We start from the raw sequence: 19047 nt of genomic DNA on the forward strand, positions 1-19047 counted from the left end.
CACCCAGTCGCAAGGGTCCAGGGAGAATATCTGCCAACGTCACAAACATTGATTCTGGAGAGGGCTTTAAGGGGGGTGGTAGATTAAAGGGGAAGAACCCCCCAAAAGTGCAGGGCTCTTTTATGTTGAATGCCTAAAGCGCTCAGAACACTTTGTAACTGTGATCCTATTGAATGCATTTAGAACAATTAAGTCCCTTTTATAGTGAAAACCAACGATCAATGGGCATTCCATTTATCCACTCTCTATATACTGCAGTAGTTTTTAATCTGCAATGAGGTTGTCTCTGCAAATCGGTCCCTAACTTCTGTTTTTACCTTTTCTGTCTCTAATCTGGTTATAACATTTTTATTCTTCCTCCAAAGGGTAGAGCCTGCTTCTCTCTCTCTTTTCTCTCCCTCTCTGAGGTGTGAATCGTGTTTATTTTCGCCTCAGAGTTGATGAATAGTTTCTGAGCGATAATCCCGTTCTCCACTCTATTTCCGTTTAGAACTACGCTCGCGTTCACAGCCAGGCTGAAAGACGTGTTCGTTCGCAGTTTGAAGTTCCCGAAGTGGACCTGGCGCTCTTCTTGGCTGCTGTCGGCACGGCTGGACGTTGCCATTTTACTGAGCAGGCCAGCGCGCCCTGGAGTGAACTAGTGACTCCAGAGCCCCGCCTGCTCCCCCTCGGTCAGCGCGGACGCCGCCAGGTGGATCCTGGCTTCCGGGGACGGTGACGGCCGGCGGGATCACCAGCGCGGCCAAACCTCCCCGACGTCCTGCCCGGCCCGAGGGGGAGCCTCTGTACCCCGACTGCCCGCACTAGCCCGCCTCGTCGGGCGGCGTCTGAGGTGACCCTCCCCCATCAGTACTTACAAGCAGCTTTGGGGGCTGGTGGCGGAGCCCACCTCGCCGGGAGTGGGGCAGCCCGGGCAGGGCTCGATCGCGCGAGGAGGGCGCGGGGGTGAGGCGGGAGTCTCGGGAGGTGCACAAGGTTGCGCCGGGGATGGGCGCAGCGGTGGGGGTGGGCGCGGGGGGTACGGGGTAGGGGTCCACGGTGAACTGGGACGCGGGGGTGAGCGCCGAAGCGCTGGGGGTCGGGTGGGTGCTAAGTGGGCGGGGCCGTAGGAGAGCCCGGGAGGTGGGGCGCCAAGGGGGCGAGGGCGTGGGGCGGGGACGCGGGGCGGGGCGGGGCGAGGGGCGGGGGCAGCGCGGCGGGGAGGGGAAGTGGGCGGGGCGCCGCCGGGAAGGGGGCGGGCCGGGGAGCCTGGGCCCCAGGCGGCGGCGGCGGCGGAGGAGGACTTGCGGGCTAGCGGTCTGGCCGAGCGGGATGAGCGGGCCCGGGGCAGCCGGCTCGGTGCGCGGGCTGCGGGTGGACGGGCTGCCCCCGCTGCCCAAGAGCCTGAGCGGGCTGCTGCACTCGGCGTCGGGCGGCGGCGCGTCGGGGGGCTGGAGGCACCTGGAGCGGCTGTACGCGCAGAAGTCGCGCATCCAGGACGAGCTGAGCCGCGGGGGCGCTGGCGGCGGCGGGGCGCGGGCCGCGGCGCTGCCCGCCAAGCCTCCCAATCTGGACGCCGCGCTGGCCCTGCTGCGCAAGGAGATGGTAAGGGAGGTCCGCGGGCTGGGGCGGGGGGTCCTTCCCCTGCCGGCTCGCCGTCCCGGGAAAGTTCGCCGGAAGTCCCCGCGACACCCGCCCGTCTCCGGCTCTTTTGCCCCAAGCGCCGGCGCCGAAAGAGGGACACTGTCCGCTCTGTGCCCGCGACTGGACCCTCGCGCTGGGAGGGTACCCCTCTCAAAAGGCAGCTTTTTGGAGACTGGGCTCCCCTAGTCCGGCCCCAGCTGGCTTAGAGACCCGGGAGGCGCGGCGTGGGGCTGGCGCTTGGCCTAGGGCCGGGGGCGGCTGGTCACCCCTCCCCAGAGGGCGGCAGACCTCCCGGGTCGGGGAGCGGCCATCGCTGCGCGCGAGGGGTTGAGAGCTGTGTGCGATTGTGTTTTCCTGCCCTGAAGAGGAACAGCTTTTTGTCCTTGCGAGTGTAGACGGCAGATGGGAACAGCCCTCGCCCCTCCCCCGCGCCCGAGGCGGCGCGTGCATAATTGGATTACGGCGGAGCGGCTCCGGCCCACGGATGGCCGTGAAAGCCGCCGCTCGCCCTGACCGTGTCCGCGCGGTACGCCGACACCCCGAGCGCGCTGGAGAGGAGTGGGGCGGTGGCATCCTCGCCGTCTGGGTGAAGCCCGTGCAGGTTCTTCAGGTTGTGTCCGGGCTCCAAACAATGGGGCTTGGTTTTTCGAAGTCGTTGGGAAGTATGTTAGGTGTTTGTGGACCAGGACGCACGACTTAAGGTGACGCCAGAAGCAGCTCAAGGGCAGGGATTTGGGTGGCAGGGAGCCTTTCTCCAGCCTTCTCCAGGCTTAGGCCAGCCTAGAAGAGAACAGAAAAACCCTCCTTCTAACCCTCCTGCAGGGCCCCTGAGCACCTTCCCCTGGCCACCCTCTCTCTTTTTAGAATTTGCCCATTCCTTTTACCTAGTGCAGGTTTTCCCCCTCTCCTGGCACAGGTAAATACTTCATTAAGAAAATCTGATATATGTAAACTGCTTTTTCCCCAAGAATAAATTTGCCAAAAAATTTATAATAGGAATCCTTTAAATATGCATCGAGTGCATTAAGATATTCTTTAGAAAAATGTAGTTTATGCGTTTTTTCAGGAGCATATCTGTTCTGCAAACTAAGAATTAAATCTAGAAAAACAGCCTTAACACCTTTTAATCAATTAGATATTGTCTTCCCACTCTGTGGCTGCCACTGAAGTGATTTCCAGTTCTCTCCGAAAAGATTTTTCTAAGCTCCTTACAGAATGACTTAAATTCCAAGCCAACTGTTTTAAATTTATTAATAAACATTAATCGACACCAGCATTGCACAACTGGTAAGCTGTGTTTTAATTAGATAAATCTACACCGAGTATGTTTACAGCCTGAACTTGGATGCAGCATAAATACGGGGGTGAAATAGGAAGACCCATTCTGGTTAAGTTACCAGAACAGAGACAGGAAAACCTCAGAGAGGTTTTTTCCTGTTGTGAAGCTCTCTCTGCTTTGTAAAAGTGCCTTGGAGTCTCACATACTCCCAAGTGGGAGTAAACATGCCCTTCCCGAAAGTGTTTTTCTAGGTCCCTCCTGGTGCAACTGAAGTATAGGCACAGCCTTCTCATTATGCCTTGGACCGGAGCTCTCTCAAAGCCTAACTATCTGAAGCACAAGGAAAATAAACAGCCATCTTAAGTCTGTCTGATATTTAGCTGAGATAAAGACAAAATATGGCTACAGGCCTTGACAGGTCCCTTCCAAGAAATGTCACAAGGTCTTTCGAAGTACTCTGGTTTTTTGGCTTTTTGAGATTTACTAACCTAGGGCAGTGGGGTCTGAGTGGTCACCTCAAACTGAGGTTCCCACTGGGGGGCCTTGCAAGATCAGAATGGAGAGTTCATGCCTGAATTACCTGCCTAGTAGTTTGTGTTGATCTATTGACTCTGAAGGCCTGAGGTCAGATCTGTGTCAAGGGACCTAACTAGAAGTCCTGGCAGAATGAAATTAGTTCCTTTTCAAACAGTCCTGTGCCAGCACAGAAAGAGGGCCAGCTTCCAGCAGCAGTAGTGCGGAAGGCCTCAGAAGGTGGCTGCATTTTAAGAAGAGAGAGGGTGATAGGAGACTAGCAGCACAGCCGGCCCGAAGGGCGCTCCCATTGGAATAGCGCAGGAGTGGGCATTGCAGCTGCGAGGGGCCGGGGGCCGGGGCCAGGTGGGTTGCGGAAAGCCTCAAGTAGCAAAGGCACGGGTTAAGCAGGAGAGCTGGCTTTGAAGCGTTGATGTGATAGCAGGGTGCTGAGGAGGGAGAGCTGGGCCTGGCAGATGCTAGAGGTATGGTCGGAGCAGGTGAGAGCCTCCGGCAGCATGGGGACCCGGGAATGGGAAACAAGAATCAAATGGGAGCTACTTCTCTGAAGCAGAATCTGCAGGAATTGCTGATACAATGTTAGGAGTCAGGGATAGTGATGCTGAGGGACGAGAGATGACTTAATTGTTTTAATGGAAAGTGCAGCTAAGCAAAACAATGAAAAATTACAGCCCTAGCACCTGGAGATAATCACTGTTAATATCTGGGTATATCCCCCAATAGGCACAATGTAAATGCTTTCCTTACATCGTCTGATTTGAATTTTATAACTTCTCCGCAAGATAGGTACTGAAAGTCTCTATTTTTAAAAATATGACTCAGAATTTAAGTAACTCACCTAAGGGGGACAAACTCAACCAGATGTGTCCGGCTCCAAGACCCTATTTAATCATTGCATTTTACTGCTTTTGGTGGGCACATATTACAAATACTTTCTAGGTCAATGTATACTATAATGTCTTCTCTCACTCCATAGTGTGCCATTATATGGCAGTCATAACCTTGATAATCCATCATTGGGAAAGTGGGGTTCATCACAGCACTAGGGGAGTCAGGCGGAGTGGCTGCTTATGGGGGAAGGGGGTTTGCCATTACATCAGCGGAAAGAGTATGTTAAACATTTCAGAATGTGGAGCTGGAGGCTGGCAGAGTCTGGCCTGGAGATAACTAATGGATGGACGGTGAGGGCAGAACCTGGGGAAGCTGGTGTCCAGGGGCGCCCGTGTGGGCAGAGGTTCTGTCCCATGACTGGCGACGCCCTGCTCTGCTCTAAGGGTGCTGGTTTCCTGTCCTCGTAACAGGGTAACTCTGAAATTCTGTGCTCCTGTGAGTTCCCTTCCCCTCCCCTAGCGAGCTCACTTGGAGAGCCGCGAGGGTCACACAGATGCTTATTGCTCTTTAGACCTGAGAAAGTCCTTTAAAACAGAAGCTGAGGTTGTTGTTTGTTTGTTTTCCAACATCAGAGAATATTTTTGGATCATATTCAACAGATGTTGACCAGGTGTCTGCTAGTTATAAAGTGTTCTGGAGGATACAGAGGTGAATAGGAACTATCTAGGTATTAAGGAGCTTATAACATCTGGTAGAGGTGGGCCTCTTTGCAGCAATATGATTGCTGTAGTTTAGACCACTGGTCATTTTTTCATGTCTGAAGACTCTGTATTAGTAATAGAGACTCAGTTTGAACCAACTCTTGCAAAAGGAGAACCTTGTAGGGCTGCGTGTGTACAGAGACAGACTAGAACCAGGGTTGATGGGGAACCCAGGAAAGCCACTGTATTCTTCTTTCCCCTCGTTTTTATGTAAAAAAAATTTTTCCCTACATTTTGGAATGTGGTTGCCAACAGTGTCCACACTCCCAGTTTCAGCCATGCTTCTTTGTTTCAAAATATTTACTTATGTATTTATTTGGTTGCGCCGGGTCTTAGTTGCAGATACAGGGCTCCTTAGTTGCGGCTCGCCGGCTCCTTAGTTGTGGCACATGGACTCCTTAGTTGTGGCATGCAAACTCTTAGTTGTGGCATGCATGCTGGAATCTAGTTCCCCGTCCAGGGATCGAACCCGGGCCCCCTGCACTGGGAGCACAGAGTCTTATCCACTGCACCACCAGGGAAGTCCCTCAGCCATGCTTCTTACTGCCACTTTGAAAATACTGTGTGGAAGGATGCCAGTGGGTCCAGCTTGGTGGGGTCTGGCCAGCCTGGGCCAGCTATCGGTGACCGAGGGCAGGATGGTATTTTACTAAGATGGTATGACCATGTGGATGGCGTTCGGGGCTGGGCATCCCTCAAAGAAAGAACAATTTGCAGAAATGGAGCAGGGGGCAGCTGTTGGACAGCCAAAATACTAGATGTCTACCGCAGACCTTTTTCTGGATAAGAATACTTTGCCCTCAAGGGCCCCATAGTTTAAAAGATTTTCATCTGCCACGCTGACAGGCTAGCTTGGCTCAGAAGATCTCGGTTGGCGTTTCAAATGCTTGCGTGTGGTTGAAGGACACAGGTGACTCTCAGGGTCCCCAGGGACCTGGCACACACCTTTCCTTGCAGGGTTCTTCAGAGACCACTGGCCAGCAGCCCTGTGGGGTTAGCCCATCAAGCTTAGGTCCTCAAAAGCGTCCCATGGAAGCGGAGAGACACACGAGAGCCTCAGCCGTGGGGCTGGGAGATGGCCGTGTCTCTCCTCAGAGACACGGGGTCCGTGTCTTCTTGGGTTCCGTTCCTCAAACCAGCAGCACGTTCTAGTAGCTTTGAAGACTCTTTGCCTCATTTTTTTCTTTTTTTCTTCAAAGTGTCCAACAGTTGCTTTGGCCACCCACTTGTGCGTGAGTGGGAGGAAGTCACCTGCACAGAACTTTCGAGTTCCAGAACTGCAATGGTTTGGGTGAAGAATTTGATCTGAGAAAAAGAATTTGATTCCTGAGAGCAGCAACACTTATCTTTCCCGCATTTCAGTTGAGACAACAGCTAAAGGTCTAACGAGCTTGTCCAGTGAACTATATTCTAGGAGACAGGCATGAGCCTGAATAGTCCAAATCCCCGCAGAGTTCAGTCCTCATCCTACACACGAAACTAGGGTCTCAGGAGGTTTGAGTCTTTAAATGGGTTTCTGGTTGGAGGTCCAATCTCGAGCCAGGCCTGTGAAATGCCATCTGGAATAAGCGCATTAGCTCCCAATGCAGCGTTCAGAGGCGACTGGGGATGGCCGCTGGCCTTTAGTATCGTCTTTGTGTTTCCACTGGTCTTCTCACCAGTATGGCTTATCTTGGTGTTCCCCAAATGGACCAGCAGCCCCAGAGTCCCCTGTGGTGCTTGCTAAAAATGCAGATTCCTGGGCCCCTTCCTATACCAACAGAATCAGAATGGGGGGGAGGCAGAATCTGCATTTTTAACAAGCTCTTTGAGAGCTGGGAAGCTCACGAGAAGGACATCAAGAGCGTGAATCCTGTTATTAAATTATGTGATATAACTTGGGCAAGCCTCTTCATTATTTTAGGCTACAGGTCCCTTATCGGGAAAATGAGATTAAATGCCATAAAGGATCCGTTTGGCAATAGTAGTATAATTCTTTTCCCCTCATGTTTTTATGGGTCATTATGGTGCCTGTAGAAGATGTTTGCTCTGTCATAGAATAACGTGGGCACGGGGGCAGGTCCTCCCTAATGCGGTGTGCTGAGTGCCCCTGAGGACCCTTGCACAGCTGTACCTGCTTGTTGCAGAACCACTTAACGCAAAAGACTGGGAGCAGAAAAGGAAGAAGGGTGTAAGTTTGCTATTCTTGGACTTTGTTCATCAGAAATTTGGCTGTCTACAATAGTTCTTAAAGATTTTAGGCCATTCTTACCATGTGTAATACCTGCCTCATCCCAGTATCCACCCGATAAAAGCAAAAGCTAATAGTCTATATGATAGTTCGTGCGTGTGAAAGCAGACTTGTGTCTATGGGGTCATTGGCCTGGTTTCATTCCCTTTCAAGGTTATCTCTAAGTGAGATGATACTTATAGTCTTAAGATTTGAAGATGTAAAGGATTGAAAGAGTTTTTCGTACCACTTTCAACTTTTATCTATTACTGTACCTCCCCGTAGAGACTATAAATTCACATTTTTCCCGACTCATAAGTCTCTCACGAATAGCGCTGCCCTTCTGCTTTTTCTCCCCCTTTTGGTTAAAGGCATTCATCTGTTAAGTGTGGCTCTAAAAGTGCCCCAGTTGTTGGCACTTTGGGTACCTCTTCGTTTACAGAGCCAGTGCCCAGGCCTTTCTGCACCCTGCAGGCCATCAGCGTTCCCCGCTCTGGGCCCGGGCCTGACGTTGCTGGAGATCTTCGAGGCCAGGTGGGCAAGGGTGTTCAGAGAGGGCTCAGGAAGAGGACCACGGCCCTCAGGCAGTTTCTCTCACCCAGCAGTAGTCAGAAGCTGTGCAGTTTTGCTCCTGCAATGCCTGCTTCAACACTACAGGGACTTCAGAACCCAATTTGAGAAGCTAAATTGTTCACGATACTGGGTAAGAAACCTTACGGACAGATCACAGAGTCCCTGAGCAGGAAACCAGCCCTGAGACTGGCCAGGTCAGATATTTGCCCCCTCTTGCCCAGTGCTATTCTCCAGAGCCCTGGCCTCCTGTTCACCTCACTCCTTGCCCATATTCTCCAGATGTTTCCAAGTGATAAGTAGGCAGGGCTCACAAAGGCTGCTCCTTCTTTCCTGTGGCTCATTCCCCCACAGACATAACAGAGATGTTCATTCTCCCCCAAGAGACAAACCCTTAGCCTTCCTTGTGAATCTACAGAAATTCGTTAAGAGAGGTGGCCTTCTCAGTTTTTATGAGTGCTCTCTGTTCACTTCCTTGATTGGCCCTAAAGAGCCATGGGCTGGCCTCATTTTGCAGGTCAGAGAATCCTGTCTTCAAGTATTCGGGGAGGGAGGTGCTGTCCTTGACTGGAGAAGTGGAGTGGGGGGTGTGTCCTCTGGTCGGCGCTCTCTAGGGGAGGGGTAACGTCTGTGGGATGCCAGGCCTGTCCCAGCCTGGGGAGGCGGGGCTAAGGAAGGTTACCAAAATACATATGGAGACTAGAAACTTGGAAGGAGGGTGTTTGGTATATTCTTAGGTTGTCAGCTGTACTTAGGATTGGCAATAAAATAGCCAAGTTCATGCAGGTAAAGAGAACCGGCAAGGTGTTTAAAATCCCTTGTAACCACAGATATGCAAATTAAAACAATAGGGTATCATGTTTTACCTAAAAGATTAGCAAAGATTGAATAGTGATGGTGTGGGTTCGGGCACCGTAAGCACCGTAAAGCACCGTAAAACAGAATGGAGACCAACCACTTTCTCTTGCTTTTTATGTCAGTTGTCTAGAAAACACTAGATGCTGGCATGAAGTTTTCTGTATATTGTCCAAGAACTTGGTTTTCTGATTTTTAGCTTCAGATGGTCTTCCTTAACTGCATCTGCTCTTGCAGAGAGGCAATTTCAATTAGTTGGATATCATTCACGAAAATGACAAAATGCAAGCTAACCTTCAAATGTGTGTTGAGTTCCAACGTGTCATTAGTTAAGTCGTGTTTTCTCCTCTAGTCCCACCTGATTTTTAGCATCAACTGCATACACGTTTGCATTCATCATCTTGAGTAATGAACTTGCAGGCCTTGGACACAGATCCTTGATGAATGGTCTGCTGTTTGTGGCCCCAGGATTGGGGAAGGATTGGAGGGAAGGCATCCCATTCCCCTTCTCTGCTTTCTCCCCTGCAATTTCATTTTCATTAATTTATCTTACAGAAATAGTCACACAAGGGAATAACAGTACTTGTACAAGAATATCTTTTACAGTGATACATAGTAGTATTCTATAATAATATATAACAGTGATAGAATACTGTATAGTTGTTGAAAAGAATGTGGTAACTATGTAAATAAACATAGGTGTTCAAGGTATGGAAAAGTAAGTTACAAAACAGCACATGTATACATTTGTGTATGCATGGTGTCTTGAGGGACACATGCTAAACAGCTAAAAGTGGATATGTTAAGAACAGTGGTTCTTAAATTATGGTCTGAGGACATCTAGGGGTTCCCAGATCCTTTCGGGGGTCCGTAATTATGTGGTGGTCACCTTGACAAATGTGATTTTCCAAAATAGTACCTAAGAAAATGTATCAGTATTTCGAGGAGCTAAATAATTCAGTGAATCATTTTCCACATTTTTCACATAACCAACGCTTGACACGTGGTTAAAAGATCCATTCAGAGTGCGAGACTGGTGGGTTTTAATGAAACAGTATGAAAAGCTCATTGGCATAGTTTCAAATTCCACACTGGAGCCACCTTAAGGATAGTGTCAAAGAAGAATAGCCACAATTACCTGAAAGGTGATTAGAATACTCCTCTTTTTCCCAATTACATATCTGTGTGAGGCCAGGTTTATTTCAACCAAAAAAAGCATGTTACAAGGATCAAGTACGGAGCAGATAAGCCAGAGATTAAAAAGATTTACAAAATCTCATTTATAAAAATGTTATTTATATTAACAATGGGTATAGTGTTTTTGAATGGATTAATATTAAAGTTTCTCAGTTTCAATTTCCAATAAGGTAACTATTGATAGGTATAACCCACATAAACAAGAGATCTTGGGGACCCTCAATAATTTTAAGAGTATAAAGGGGTCCCAAGACCAAAACATTTGAAGATTGCTGCTTTAGAACATGAAATTACGGAAGACTCTTTGTATAATTATGAGCCGTTGACTTTTTAATAGTTAGAATATTTTATTTTTGTAATCGGGAGAGTTAAGGAATGTACAAGGACGTTTCTTAAAGACAATGGTTGATCGCTTTTCTTCATCTTTACCTAGGACACAACGAGAGGAAATGGGCTTCACTGGTACTGTCATTACTTTAGGTTAGAGATGAGCAAGAATGTCTTCATGAGAACTGCTGAGTTGCAGAATGGGCTCCATCCATCAGTGCGGATGCCTTCCGGTGTAAGCAGAAAACTCCACTCAAACTGCCTTTCCTCATCGAGGAGTTTATGGGAGAGTGTAGAGGTGGGCCGAGCTTTGGGTCTGGCTTAATCCCTGGCGAGGCCACGCATCTGGTCTGTTTGCAGTCTCTGAGTCACCAGGGCTCTTCCAAGGCGGTCCTCAGCTCAGTGGGGCTACAGTGTTAACAGGAGACGAGGCTGACTGATGTGCGTCCCCCTGGGGAGGAACCGTGGGACGGATGGAAGCCTGCTTAGGGAGCCCAGAATCACAGCATGCCGGGGAGCTCGGGGTCCTGCAGGGGCAGCTCTGTCCAGCTCCGGCTGCTGAGTTCACAGCTTTTTCTCTATTAGATCAACACCAATGAAGCTGTTCTCTTTGGCTTTCCTTTTCTAAACAGTATGCAGGTCAGCGTCCTTCTGTCAACACATCCTTTATTCAGAAATCAGGTTATGATCCATTAGTCACTGCTTTATTGCATTCCAGTCCTGTGGATGCATACTAGACACTCTCATTAAACTGGGGGCATTTACCAAGTCTTGTCTAAAATAAATTTACAAGCTGTTCATTGGATATGCTTACTCATTCATTACGTTTTCAGAAGATAACTTTAAAAATTCTCTTGTTATGAATTAATACATATTCACAGTAGAAAATCAGGAAAATTCAGAAAAGCCCCAAATAAAAAGCACTTGTGATCTCAGCAGCTTGCTGCACTGCAGCTGACGTGGCGGCATCTCCCAGTGTTGTCTGTGCAGGCAGGGCAAGCTGATGGTCCGGCATGGACGCTGGGGTCCTACCACCTGCTTGCAGCCCCCTGCTGTTAGTGAAGGGCCTACATCTTTCAGGGCTTCAGTTTCCTCATCGTAACAGAATCCACACCTACCTCACAGAACAAGGATGAGGATTACCTATTTGTGTACAGCTGAGATTTTCTACTCCATGGTCCCCAGAAATGAACTGGTTAGCTGGTTAAAAGTTACGTGAGGGATTTCCCTGGTGGCGCAGTGGTTAAGAATCCGCCTGCCAATGTGGGGGACACGGGTTCAAGCCCTGGTCCGGGAAGATTCCACGTGCCGCGGAGCAACTAAGACCGTGCGCCACAACTACTGAGCCTGCGCTCTAGAGCCCACGAGCCACAACTACTGAGCCTACGTGCCACAACTACTGAAGCCCGCGCGCCTAGAGCCCGTGCTCCGTAACAAGAGAAGACACCGCAATGAGAAGCCCGCGCACCACAACCAAGAGTAGCCCCCGCTCGCCGCAACTAGAGAAAAGACCGCGCGCAGCAACGAAGACCCAACGCAGCCAAAAAAAAAAAAAAAAGTTATATGATGTTTTAAGGCTTTTGATAGACATTGCCAGTGAGTCCTCCAGAAAGGTTTTACAAGCATGCAGCCCTGTTATTACTAGTTTTTAAAATTAGGAGTAACATGCTTGTTGGAAAAAAAAAATTAAGCAGTACAGAAGGCCGTGAACACCCAGCCCCACTTTCCGGAAGTAAATTCTGCTAATGGACATTTTCTCTTCTAGTCAAAAGCTTGCACATGTGTGTGCATAGATGTATAAAGTGAGATGCTACTAAACATGCTATTCTGTACCTTGAACTTCCGTGCCTAATGGTGTGTGTTGGTCAGTGTCCTACTCTAGTACTTCGAGAGCTTCTCTGTCTTTTAAATGACTACCTGGTTTTTATTGTATGACTATAACATAATTTCTTAAGTCAAGTTTCTATCATCCATTATGTTCCGAACTAAACTTTCACCCGACAGACTTTTTCTGCATCTGTCCCCGTATTTTGGGGCCCCCTGTACTGTAGTTCCTGATTCTATAGCTTAACTTTGGATCCATACATCCCTCGCCCCACGTGAGGTGGGGTGTTTTTCATCTTAGGTTGAGGAATCACAGCGATAGGAGATAGTGGATTGGCAGGGGAGAGAGCTCATTGCCCATGCTGGCACCAGATCTGCTTCCCCCGCCCCTGGGCCCAGGCTCCTATACGGAGCTGGGCACAAATAAGGCCATTTCCTTGTATGTTTGTCTTGTTTTCTACTCACTGCTGTGTTTGGGAAGAAGTTGCACCGGTGAATTACCCCAGATTTTGTTTTTAGTTACTTAAATAAAACAGACTTTTTCTTAAATGTATTTTTTACTTCTGAGAAAATCTTAAAATTTTTCATGATGCTTTGTTTTCAATCAACATAAATCTCCCATGAAAGTCTTCTTTCATCTTCTAGGCCTTGTACCCTAATGGTAATGTTTCTATTATAATCTGAAAGTCAGGAAGAACTTCCTCCTCAACACCACCCTCCAAAGATATCCAGAGGCTGGGTGACCCCAGACCCAGCTGGGAACCACCACCCTGTCTGAGGTGTATTCATGGGGCCAGCCCACCGTGAACTCCCGTCGCGAGCGAGGGTGGTTCAGGATTGTCCGGCCCCGTCGCTGGAGATGTTGCGGATTGGTGAGCCACCTGTGTGTGCAGCAGGCCGCGTGCAGGGAGCTCTGCTCGTGGGAAGAGTTCAGGAAGGAGGCAGGAAGCCTGAACAGAGAGGAAGGAATCACGCTAGCGGTTTAAAGAGATGGAAGCGAGTGGCTTGTTCTGAATCGTCTCAGAGGTCTAGAACAAGGGGCTGCAAATTGCAGGGTCTTAGAATTCTGTGTTTTTCTACAACGAGCCTGTCTGAATTTTTCAACTGCACTTTCAGATAAGAGCTGCATTTTCTGAATCCAGCTGTGAATCAGGAGAGCAGCTGTCCTTTAGGGGCACGTGGGAACACGTCAGTAAGGTGACAGGCTTCTGCTTGCAGGGTGTGGACAGTGGCGAGGGTTAGTGGGCTTGCTGAGGGCATGTTCCCCTGCCTAGCCCGCCCCCCTCCACCCCCCCGCCTCACTTTCTTCTGGAAGAATGAGAAGTTCTTGTTCATGGGTGATTTCATCATGTCCTAAAACATAATTGCAGTTGAGTGCTCTTGGCGTCAGTGGTGAGAGCCTGCTTTCTGGCCTGTCATGAGTTTGTCTTCCAGCTGCAGATGGCTGGCTCTGTATTGAGCGCTCAGGAAGGAACCTTGGTTTTGTGCCTTCTCCTGTCAGGCAGGAGGTGAGTGCTTTTTTGATGACGTGGCGAGAACCACGTGGTCTGTGGCTTTCCTCAGGGGGCACCTTGGTTTGGAGCCAGGGGCCTGCAGATCCTAGTGCGACCCACTGCCAGGACGCTGCCAGGCGTCCTCTGGGAGGGCATCGAGGTCCCCACAGCGAGGCGCTTTCCCTCAGGCAACCAGTATCCGAGTTTCCTCTGCAAGGTTCTGCGCTGGGTGCTGAGGGACCCAAAGGGGAGATGGGGCCCTGCCTCCTGGGCTCCTCCTACAGTAGGAGAAGGAAGACCGTGTGTGTACCCGTAGCATAAGGTAGAGAGTGATAAATGCCATGAGACAGGCAGAGAAGGCAAGGGAAAGCGAGGAGCACGGGTGGCTGAGCCCATCCAGGTCTGAAGAGTGGAGGAGACCCTGGAGCTGGGCTTCAACAGATGTAGCTGGAGACAGCCAGGGGACACTCGGGGTGAAGGGGCCTCAACCTGAACAGTGCATGAGGCGCAGGGGAGCATAGTTTCAGACCAGATTAGGGCATGCTGCCTAGGGGTTTTCAATTTACGTCTAGAAAATTCAAGTGCAAACGTTTAAACAAGCACAGCTGGGGGAGAGGGGTCCTGGCTAGGAAGCTCGGTTGTTCCTAGCTTCCTGTCTACTTAGCCCATGTCCTCCTAGCTAATCTGGAGGATTGCTGGTGAATCAGAGGAAGTGGAATCTAGCGCCCGAAGAAGGAGGTCCCGAGAAGCTGGGTGGGGTGTGGGCGTGTGCGTGCACGTGTGTTGCTTTTAAATCCCTGTAATCCTGTTCAGTTAGTCCAAACGCTTGGCATCTGTTGGCTTGTGTAACAGGCATGTACAGGGCTGCGCTGTATTCCTAGGCTGGTCAGACTTGGTTTCTAGGCCAGCTTTCTGCCCGATGACAAGGCAGCTTTGTGAGTCACTGGCTGCCGCGGTGCAGAAAGGTCCAGGTCATGATCCGACTCCCAGCCTAGTGTGTCTCCCACGTAGGCCTGGGAATGCCTTGGAGGACCTCGGCACCTAAAGAGAACAGCCTGGAACCTCGCTTCGGGGGTGGCACGGCATCGTGGGAAGTCGGGGCCTCTGCAGCCTGTCAGGGGTTGTAGAGCCTAGTTTTCTGCATTCACCTGTGCCCACTGCATTCCAGTGGCCCAGCAGGGTGACAGACCTGGGCCAGTCGCATGTCACTCCCTGCTACTTCTGTCTTTTTCCCTTACAGTTTTGGGATTCCCCCAACCCTACTGGTATCAGAGTGACCCAGTAGAAGCATCTCCAGGATTCCGGATGAATGTCTACTACGACTTTCAGAGCAAATATGGGTGGTACTCTGTGGAAGGCGTGACTTCCTTTATTAAAGTTTATGTTCCCTGTATAAAATCCTAGAGAAGGTTGGGGCCATGTGAATTTGCCAAGTCTGAACCTTGTGGCTTGGTTGTTGTATTCAGATCCGGATACCGTGGAGGAGGGCTTGGAAAGTCCAGAGGAAAGAACTAGATGATTAATAGAACAGAGAGTCATCACGAATAGTGGAAGGACTGAGGATATTAGCTCGGAGAAGGCAAGTGGTTTAGGGGGTGAAGGTGGTGGAAAGAGATTATCCTCAAAGATTTAAAAGGTGGTGAAGAAAGAGAGTAACTCAATTTGTATGTGCAGCGGCGACACCTAGCATCAAAGGGCTCGCAGAGTTTGACTTGGTATAAAGAATAATTACGTCGGTTTGAAATGAACGAACTGGTTTGCAAGGTCCTCTTTGTTGGGGTTTGAAGTAAGACGTGGGAGGGCCTTTCCTCCTTGAGAGTCTCCAGTTACCAGTGCTTCCCACAAAGCAGGCTGGCGGGGAGAGCGTGCATCCGGTATGGCTGCCCCGGCGACGCCGCCCACACTCCGGGCCGGGGACTCCCGCTCGGGATCAGGGCTCAGGGGGCGGAGGAGCGAGGTGGAATGCGGGCGCTGCCCCGGCCGGAGCGCTGAGGTCCCTGCCATTCCTTTCCAAGCTGAAACCCTGCAGGCCAGCAGAGTGGAAAAGAACAGCGAAAAGGGAAACAAGGGTGGCAGCAGCTGCCGCTCTTTTCAGGAGCTGAACACTTGGTCTGCGGTGCTGTCACAGCTTGGATCCGGGCCGGCAGGCGGGCGCCCGGGGCCGCGCCGCGGCGCCCCGGCTGCGCCGCCGCGCCCCCTGCTGGCCTGCGGTTCCGGACGCCCAGGACAGTCCCTACACGTGGCCCAGGAGAGGCAGACGGATACTCCCGTCAAGAACCCTGGTTCTTCACTAGAACTGGACTTCAGGATCATCTGCGTAATTTTAAAAACACAAATGTCAGGGACCCACTCTTCCGACATACACACGTACATGTGTGCGCGCTCACGCGCGCGCGCGCGCACACACACACACACACACACATTAGGAATAGGGATGGTGTCTTGACCCGACAGTAGGACATTGTGGCCGACCGGTCACCTCTTGGTTTGCCTTCCCTGTTCAAGGTGTGCTTTGGAGAGTAGGATGCCTTGGGGCATGTCTGTCCTTTAGGAAACGTCTTCTCCCAGGCGCTCGCCATTCGTTGAGGACTAAGGAGCGGTGGTTTAGGACACAGAGCCCCAGTGTTTGCGTAGCCGCAGATTATCTGGCCCAAAGCCTCCATTTATTGACAGGTTGAGGGCAAGGGCCTCAACAAAGCCATGGGAAGTGCCGGAGCTGGGCCTGGAGGCCACGCCCCCGGCTTGTGGCGAGGTCTCTTCCTGGGAACAGCTTCTTTAGGAGTTCTAGGTGGAAGGAATTCTGGAATAATGGGAAACGCTCCAGAAAGAACAGGACCTGCATCTCCGTCTGGGTCTTCCTTTGAACGTCTTGGCTAATATGCAAAGGCGGTGCGAGCGGCTCCGTTTCTGTGGTCTGTTCGGCTGTACTGGAGGGAGGGCTGGTGATTGGGAGTGGTTGACGGTGTGAAGAGTGACCAGGAATTTATCACCCAATCTTGTCACCAGGTGACGGCTCCTTACTGGGCCCTAGCTTCCCTTGTGTAGAAAATCTCCCTGCTGGGTAATTATGAAGACTAATTCCTCTGACACTCTCTGTGTTTTTCTGTGTACTCTTCCCCGTGCATCGTGACTGCTTTAGCCTAGTGTTTGATACACAGGAGGCATCTGATTCCTGTTTATTTAAATGGTTGATATTTCATTTGATCCTCCCAATAGATTAAGAGAAAGTATTCCATTTTGTCCTCAAGCAAGGCATAGAGATGATAAATGACTTGCTCAAGGGCCGAGAAGCAGAAGGCAGGTCTTGTGGCGTCTTGTTTAGAGTGTCTCCCCTCGAGACTCCGTGAGGTTTGCCACCCAGCTGCTCTGCTCGGGGTCCCCGTCACCAGTGGCCTCAGGCCTGGGGCCTGAGTCAGAATCTGCAGGCTTAGCAAGATCCCCAAGTGGTTCTCATGCACAGGAAAGTGTAGATGCGCTGGTCCAGGCTGCATTTCTAGGTGAATTAACCCTTCTCCCTTTGGGATTGTTGGAAACAACGCATCACCTGTCCTGACTGTGCTCTCTTCCCTGGGATGGGCCGCGGGGAAGGGAGGAACCTGAAGGTAAACAAATACGTGACTTTTAAATGTTCTTGGTTCTGTCATCACTTGTGAAAATAGTTCCCAGGAGAATCTGTAGCGGTCCCGGGTCTTACTAGGCTGATTCGGTGGCCGCTCTGGGGAGTGATCCCACAGCCATCTCAGGAGGAGATGTCCTCTTGTCCAGAGGAGAGGGAGTCTGACCACTTGTGAGCCTGGAGACGGAGCTGGTTGGAGGGTGGGCGCTCCAGGGGGCAGTGTGTGACACTGACCGGTGAGCCAGTGGCGGTGGCAAGGAGACTGTTGCCCCAGGGAGGAGAGACGGCCGTAGCAGGGCAGGCACACGTGGGTCTTCTCTGAATCTGATGGTGGCAAGAGGAAATGACACCCTTGAATCTTGCTGTCCAAAGTGAAGCCAGCTGGGGCTTCCAGAATGTGCAAAGCTGTTGCTCTGCAGGGCGTGCCGGGGCCCCCGCCACCCTGCGGGTGTGATCCTTCCCTGACATGTTGAGTAACGTCTGAGGCGTGGGCATCACGTAGTTAAGGTTTTCTCCAAACTGGAAAGCCGAAGCATTCACGTGATGCTCTGTGTCGTTTGCCACGTGGATAGAATGTGCTGGCGCGGGCAGACGGCTGGCTGAGGGTACAGCTGAAATGCCACTCCACTGCTGACTTCTCGTTTTTTACCTGCCTGTCCCTTCCCTCAAGGTTGGCCTCCGACAGCTGGACATGTCCTTGCTCTGCCAGCTGTACAGCCTCTACGAGTCCATCCAGGAATACAAGGGAGCGTGCCAGGCAGCGTCCGGCCCAGACTGCACGTACGCTCTGGAGAACGGCTTCTTCGATGAGGAGGAGGAGTATTTCCAGGAGCAGAACCCCCTGCACGACGGGAGGGAGCGAAGATCCCCGAGGGACCCCTCACTGCCCGTCTCCCCGCTCTGCAGCGGCGACTGGATCCTGGAGTCCATCTAAAGGGCCCTCTCCGCCCCCACTGCGGGCCGTCCCCGGGCCAGTGGGACCAGTGCCGCCAGTTTAGTTTGCAGGCAGGGAGATCTGCCTGGGCGCGGGGCCTCGGGCCGTTTCGGGGGCCCCTTTCTACTGAGGTGACCTGGAGGCGTTCAGCAATCTCCTCACAGCCTGGTCCTGAGGCCCTGCGGCCAAGGATTTGTACGGAGAGCGTAATGAGGGGGTCCCTGGAGAAGACCTTCTCGGGTATTTTGTGCGAGATGAGAGGACCCGTGTGTAGCTGGCCGCTTTCTCACAGGTAGGGTTTGCCTGCAGTTTACAGTGTAAGAGAACTAACGCTTCCCTGCTGCCCTTCCTCGGTGTGTTCGGCAGCCTTTCCTGCTGTTTCCTGAGCTCTGAAGCCACTGGGTTGAGCTTTATTTATTTGTAAGCTGCATTACTCATGGTCCAGGTGACTCAGTAAAAGCTTGTCACTGAAACAGTAAACATTTCAGGTCACACCAAGCAAGAGAACCGCATTCTCTTAACCTGTCAAAATTTTTTGTATCATTGTTTGTCCAGCAGATGTGGGAGGAAGGCAGATAGTACAAAGATACTTCAAGTGGGGAAAAACACTGGAGCAAGCTGTGTTTTGTATCACTCACGGCAAGGCGGTGAACGTTTTAGGTTTTAAAGATTCTGAATGTCAGCTACTATGTGAGAAAGCAAACTCTTCCACTCAAAATGGTCGTCACCTTAAGCCTTACTATACTTATTAAAATCTTTTATGCACACTTTACGCTTTGTAGGTTAAAAGTGAGGATAAAATGCTAAACTGTCTGTGGTTGTGTATCGATATTATTTTGGTCTGAATTAAGAGTCATCAACTTTCATCACTTGAATGCGTTGAATCCGATCAACTACTGAAAGAAAATTGCAGTTTGTTTTCTTGCCATTAAGAATTTGAAAGAAGCTTTATTCCTCTCTTAGCTCATCCTTGGAGTTGTTTTATCAATAGACT

General features: G+C 50.8%; 1 protein-coding gene and 1 pseudogene across 1 annotated transcript; one reads left to right on the plus strand and one right to left on the minus strand.

Moving 5' to 3' along the window:
- Positions 1–1282: 1282 nt before the first annotated feature.
- On the plus strand, positions 1283–18847 carry FAM89A (family with sequence similarity 89 member A). Its single transcript, XM_068548851.1, has 2 exons — positions 1283–1584; positions 17790–18847. Exons 1-2 carry the CDS (start codon positions 1312–1314, stop codon positions 18051–18053), a joined length of 537 nt encoding a protein of 178 aa, XP_068404952.1. The 5' UTR covers positions 1283–1311; the 3' UTR covers positions 18054–18847.
- LOC137767632 (short coiled-coil protein B pseudogene) lies at positions 5876–9062 on the minus strand (annotated as a pseudogene).
- Positions 18848–19047: the final 200 nt, after the last annotated feature.

Source organism: Eschrichtius robustus, chromosome 7, assembly GCF_028021215.1.
Source record: "Eschrichtius robustus isolate mEscRob2 chromosome 7, mEscRob2.pri, whole genome shotgun sequence".
Classification (NCBI taxonomy): domain Eukaryota; kingdom Metazoa; phylum Chordata; class Mammalia; order Artiodactyla; family Eschrichtiidae; genus Eschrichtius; species Eschrichtius robustus.

Excerpts from the sequence above, each read along its gene's own strand:
- FAM89A (XM_068548851.1), top strand. The coding sequence starts at position 1,312 with ATGAGCGGGCCCGGGGCAGCCGGCTCGGTGCGCGGGCTGCGGGTGGAC. Across the intron at positions 1,585-17,789 it reads CCCTGCTGCGCAAGGAGATG|GTTGGCCTCCGACAGCTGGA; the intron begins GTAAGGGAGGTC and ends CCTTCCCTCAAG.